At 35.3% G+C, this 6,278-nt stretch overlaps 1 protein-coding gene across 1 annotated transcript in view; it reads right to left on the reverse strand.

Moving 5' to 3' along the window:
• Nucleotides 1-6,278, reverse strand: part of LOC103604074 (low-density lipoprotein receptor-related protein 1B-like) — a gene marked incomplete at its 3' end in the record, with an annotated part of 152,863 nt that overhangs the window by 18,865 nt on the left and 127,720 nt on the right. The window contains exon 13 of the mRNA XM_008588666.1: nucleotides 2,048-2,230. Within this exon, the coding sequence (XP_008586888.1) occupies nucleotides 2,048-2,230 (183 nt within the window). The remainder of the gene's footprint in view (nucleotides 1-2,047; nucleotides 2,231-6,278) is intronic.

Here is a 6,278-nt window from a genome sequence, read left to right on the forward strand (position 1 = left end):
CTTATCCTTTATTGCCCCTTGTCCAATCTCATCCCATCCCCCTCTCCCTCCCCTTCCCCCCCACTAATTACCCTAGATTTCTTCTCTCCTTCTGAAAGAATAATGGTTACTCTGTATTTGTCCAATGCTGAGAGGTGTGATCAGATCCCCCAATATTATCGTAGAGCAGATACTTCTTCTGTCACTCTGAAAGAGGCTTTGTGGAGAGAGACATCCTCTTTTCTTTATCTCTGCTGGTGACTCTTCTTGTGTCACTTCCAGCACTACAGTGGCTGGAAGACCATCTGCATGGTGATTGTGGCATCTAGCCGCTTTTGCGGCAGCCATGGCTATTGTGGTGGCTGTGGTGGGCCATCCACATGGAAGTGATGTTTTTGGCATACTACTTGGCACAGGGAGTGTGCCTGGTTGTGGGGGGATTCCATACCTTGGGTCCCCAGGCAGGCCCTGGGGCACCGGCATGGTGTGCCTGGTTGTGGGAGGTGAGTCCAGTCCCCTTCTCCATGCCTAGGGTCCCTGGGTGGGCCCTGAGGCACTAGCACAGTGTGCCTGATTGAGGGGAGGGGGTCTGGTCCCCAGCTCCATGCTGCACATCCCCGGGCAGACACAGGGACCTGCAGGTGTGTCTGAGCCTGAACTAATTTTTTGGTCCTTTGCTTACTTCTAAAGTGGGGGAACTTCCTGTTGAAGTTGAGCTCTGTGGTTACTTGAGCTCTGTGGTTACATTTATTTATTTATTTCTTATTGAATGCTTAATTGTAACCAAGATGTGTGTTTAAGAGAAGAAACAATGCCTTTATTTCTTTAAATATATATCAGCCTTGTGGTTTTCAGAGTGTTTGCTTACTCACAGCTATGCCAGCTTTTCATTTCTACCTTTTGGTTGGAATACTTAATAAGGAGCAAAAGGAATCACTAAGAGCTCATGATTAGGCAATTAATAAACAATTTCGCATTAAAGAGAAATTCCAGAGATGATTCAATAATATATCCTAAAATATAAAGAAAATTCTTTCCATGGATTATTCAAATGATGATACCAACCATTTCACAAATTATACCACAGTAGTTCATTGTAATCTATTTTTCTCTAAACTTCAACTCATCATCTGGTATAGAAAGGGAAATACATAAATTATTTCATCATGTCAGATGGAAACCAGTATACGTGGCAAAACAAAACATGTAGGGAAACAAAATGAAAAGGTCATGATAATAGAATATCTTCACTAAAAAAAAAAAAAAAAAATGGTGTCAGTGGCTCTCAAAATAATTCAAAGGTTTGACTGACAGCCAGCACCTTCATCATAATGGAAGCAAGCAATAGTACAATAAAATTTACAAAACTAGTTGAAAATACATTTACATAATTCTGCCTTTCTAGTCATAATTTTAATTTTATTATTTTATTATTTTTATTTATTTCCTTTTTGTCTTTTTTTCATGTCCAGCAACGGATTGCAACCCTCAGTGTCTTGCCCGTACCGGACCGGGACAGGCAATGGGATCGCAACCCTCGGTGTTGCGCCCACACCTCGCTCAGCCAGTGAGCGGCCGGTCTGTATGTGGGATCCGAACCCTCGGCGGGAGCGCCGCCACACTCCCAAGCGGCGCACTGTAGCAGTGCGCCACCGGGCTGGCCCCATAATTTTAATTTTAGGTTGAAGTTTTTTATCTATAGAAAAAGGATTGCTGCCTTTGGGTTTAGCAGATTTTTCTCTTTTCTTGACTCTGAATTTTCAGACTCTGAATCCAGGTTGCCTGGTTTAAAATCACAGTTGTGCCATGCTGGGTCTATGGGCTTGAGCAAGTTAAACCTTCTCTTTGCCTCATGAGTTCATGCAGAAAAAATACATAGAACTGTGCCAGACCCATAGACAGTTCTCAGTAAATGTAAGCTATTATTATTGTTACATACAGAATAAAAATAAACCTACTAGAAATATAAGAGTACTTTTTACAAAGGTGAGGTATAGATTGAGTATGGGCCAAAAGGCTTCCACATCCAGGAAGCCAGAACAGAAGCTAAAATCAATATTCTGCTTACCTGTAGTCCGGCAGGAAAACTTGGTTTTGTGATCACACAATCGTATGGTACCATTGCAGCCCTTTTCATCACTACCGTCTTCACAATCTTTTTCCCCATCACAGCGCCACAGATCAGGAATGCAGTTTCCATCAGGGTGGCACTGAAATTCATTCCCATCACAACCAGCAGGAGAACGAATCTCTTAATTTGAAATGAGGGAGAGAGAGGCAGAGGAAGAAAGACAGCAGAGAAATTATGATTTTATTTGATGATAATTTTTTTCACATTTTTTCTTTCTTCCGGCAGTATTATGATGCTAGAGAGAATATATTTTCACTTTAGATGTTAAAGCTGTAATACTCTCTAGTATTTTTAAAAACATTAATCACTAGAGAAAATGATATTTATTGCCTGCTGCAGAATTCTTGAAAGTGCTACATACTCTGCAAAGAGCAAGTAAGACACTGTGTGGATATCTTGTGTTGGTTTTAATTAGTGTTTCAAGAATGAGATATTTGAAGGGATTTTCTCTAAAGTACACAAACAAGGTCTCACATTCTACTCGTAATGATAAGATTTTCGTTGACTTTTTTTTTTAACATTTCTCTAGGTAATTTTCTTCTAATTATTAAGAGGTAAATAATGACAAAAATAATTAGTACTTTCTGATTAATTGAATCTTTGAAGAATAACATCTCCAAATTTGAAAAACAAACAAACAAAAACCCCAGGTAATAAATACAAACTTTTCAGGATATAAGATTTCAACTTTAGAATCATAACAGACACCTATACATAAAAATTAAACGAGGCACTATGCATTCAAATTCAATTTATCAGTTAATAATTTAGACAATGCTCAGACAACACCATTGCCCAAAATCTCATGACTAAAAATATAGGATAAACTCTTCAGTATGCATAAGTAAGGAAATATGAATGTGGGATATAGATGTTTTACACCATAACAATTGAATAATATAACTGTAATCAGAAGTTTATTAAAATTTTTATTAATATATAGTAACATGAGATACCATTTTAACCAGTATCTTCAAATACTATTATAAAATGAAAATTTTAGTATATATTTTTCTAGACCAAAGTTTTAAGGTAACAAATTTATTGTGTACCATGTGTAGCTATACCCAGCAATTAATCTATAAATTATGATAAAGATGAAGCAGGTTCATGTGAGTTACCCATTAACTAGCATGCTGGTTTGGTAGAGATTTATGGTTACGAGTTAAGATTAGATTCACTTAAATTCAAAGCTAATAATAACACTGATATCACCAAAGCAGTTGTTTAATTTTCTGAGATCTCTATTTGTTCAACTGAAAAGTATAGAGCCTACAGGGTTGTTGCAGGGATTAAATTATATATCCAGGGATTAAATTATATATTTTAACTACAAAGTTTTGTTATTTTCTTTAATTTAGGTGATATTACTTATATTATAATTTAAAGTTGAGTTCTTGACTAAGTTTTATCTTTATTTCAAGGCTTTCAATGATTATAATTTGTCTGGTGACACAGTATTGCAAAAATGTACAAGATGGACTTGACTTTACTTCCCAAGTATTCCTGGAGCAATAAAGCTGAAATAATAAATAACCAAGAAAAAATGTCCCTAGTGAAGCAAAGGTAAAGAATTTCTGCTGGTAGAAAAAAGGAGTTCCAATTCACAGAAAAACTGTAGGACTAATTTTCAGAAGTAATCACTGCTAAGAACACATGCAGTAATCCTATACCCAATTTACAGAGAAAACATTGAGTTTTGATCGTTTTGAAGCCCCTACCAATAAAAGCCTTTCTTTTTTTCTATTTTCTTGGTGATCCAAATCATTCTATATAGAAGTATGGCTTAACTACTATGGTGGTAAAGAATTACTTTGGGACTGGTTTTATAAATAAGATATTGTGAAATCTTTAAACCTGGGATGTAACTTGAAAATCCTATGGGATTTCAGTATTCAGGAAGCAGAAAGGAGACAAATCAAATGGACTTCCAAGGCCCATCAGCTATGTAGATAGTTCTTTGATGAAGAAGCCAACCCCATGGAAAGGCCTTTGGTTCTTTTTCTTGCTATTTATCCTTCCTTGATAACAAACAAAATGAACCTTGGCTCAACTAAATTGTGTAACCTATAGTATGAGCTCAACCAATAACACAAAAAAATTGTCTTTCAGGTAATTGTCAGTCAGTGGATCCAAATATTTAATAAAGAATGAAAAGTGTAATCTATTGATTTTTCTACATTTTCTAAAAAAGAGTTGAAGCCTGGCAGCTCATATATTGAATTTGTTCCTCACTATGTTTAATTTGGCAAGCACAGTATTGGCCTTTTAAAAATACTACAAATTTCCTATAAAAATCTAGATTCTTCAGTACCTTGAAAAGTGGAAAGAGTGTCAGGCTGGCATCTGTGTGGGGTACTAACTGTACCTGCTTTACATGGGTCCAAACTGAATTAAGTTAGCAGCTCCCTGATATAAAGGAGAGACCATATACTTATTTCTATTGTTTTTTCCATACTAGATTTTTTTAGTTATTGATGTGGGAGCGGATTTGAGGTAACTGCTGTATGTTTTCTTTTGTTTTCGAACTCTACTTCTGAGAAGCTGTAAGAAAAAATTCATTTCACTCCTGCCTCGATGTTAATATGAATTCTACTTTCCTAAGCAAGTTAATTTTTCTACTTTATGAATGCTTTTCATAAATATTTTTGAATATTTCTGAAACTAATCATGTTTTCTTTTTTGCAATTGCTTAAAACTTGGAACAAAATTTATGGACCACTTTTTTATGATACAATTTTCTTTGGACCAATCTCATCCTCAGATTAATTTACGTTACTATTCCTTATTCTGCCTTTGTAAAGTCCTTCCTCTTACAACATATAATCTGTCAAGGGTACAGTCTAGATTATTTATGGAACTGATCAGAGGGCCACTCTTCAACAGAAGAGTGACACGCAAGGAAGTTTTAAAAAGAAATAACATATTTTACATTTCATTTTACCTAATTTAGGAAATAGTTTATTAACTTCAATAAAATTAAAGGTCTAGTTCTTTCAGGTCATGTTCCTTAACCATTAACTCAATGACATAATGAAAAATTCTGAACAAGAAAATTGTTTAAACTCAGAAATCCAGATAGATTAACCTGATTAGGAAAGAGATTTGCAAAAGTTAAATTGCTGCTTCTGGAGAAAGGGTTTCTTCAGATTCTAGCAAGGACATGCTTCTCCAGAAAGTAAAAGAAGACATGAGTAGAGGTTGGCTGCCCTTGAAACCCAACAAATTTTGAACAGCCTCATGGGAAATAATGCAGTTTGTAGCTGTTAGCAATCAGGCACGACATATTTTCAAATAGAGTCCTGGTCTTATAGACATAGAAAACATGGATAAGTTCAACATTATAATTCTGCATTTTTAAAATTAGAGAGCAGAAATTTTAAGTATTTACTCAAGGGAACACAGGTTAACCTACAGCAGATCTGGCACTATGGCAACTTTACATCTAGAACCTTAGTCTTTCAGTCCAGTTATTTACAGCTAAGAACAAGTTGTTATTACAAATATACAAAGACCAAAGCAGAATCTCTGAAGAAACAGATCACCCTGCTATTGTCTAAGATTTATTTTTATTCCATTTGCATTTTCTTTCTTTTTTTGCTTTGCTTGGTATTGTTTGGTTTATCTAGTTTTTGTTCTAAATAAACATTTACCTTAAATTTAAATACAAATCTGATATTTTCCTGGGGATTTTCTTTTCTTCTTCTTTAGCTACCCATGTCTAAATCTTTGTGGGATAGTATAACATCTATTAACCACAAACAATCAGATTACAATAACTTAAAAGTGAGTCTTTAACAGGAAATATGAGGGGTCCTCCAAAAGTTCATGGAAAGATTTATATTATCATTTAATTATATTTTTCCACAAAGTTTTTGAAGTAACCTCTTACAATATACCATTATAAATATCCAAACATAAATGGGGAAACAATTCCCTTAATAATGCTCACACACGTGTCACTAATGTGTAACTCCTGGTCTTGGTTATTATTCTCCCCAACCTGGATTGCATTCCTGTCACCACTTCACCTATTAATGTCCATAACTTTCTTGAAGACCTACCTTTATTTAAGTGAACTGTCTAGAATTGGTCTCTTATTCTCAGGTCTGTAGATTCAGGTACTTCATGGATAAGCTTTAAGAGATTTACAAAATCTCAGAAATGG

Source organism: Galeopterus variegatus, unplaced genomic scaffold (assembly GCF_000696425.1).
Source record: "Galeopterus variegatus unplaced genomic scaffold, G_variegatus-3.0.2 Scaffold4948, whole genome shotgun sequence".
NCBI lineage: Eukaryota > Metazoa > Chordata > Mammalia > Dermoptera > Cynocephalidae > Galeopterus > Galeopterus variegatus.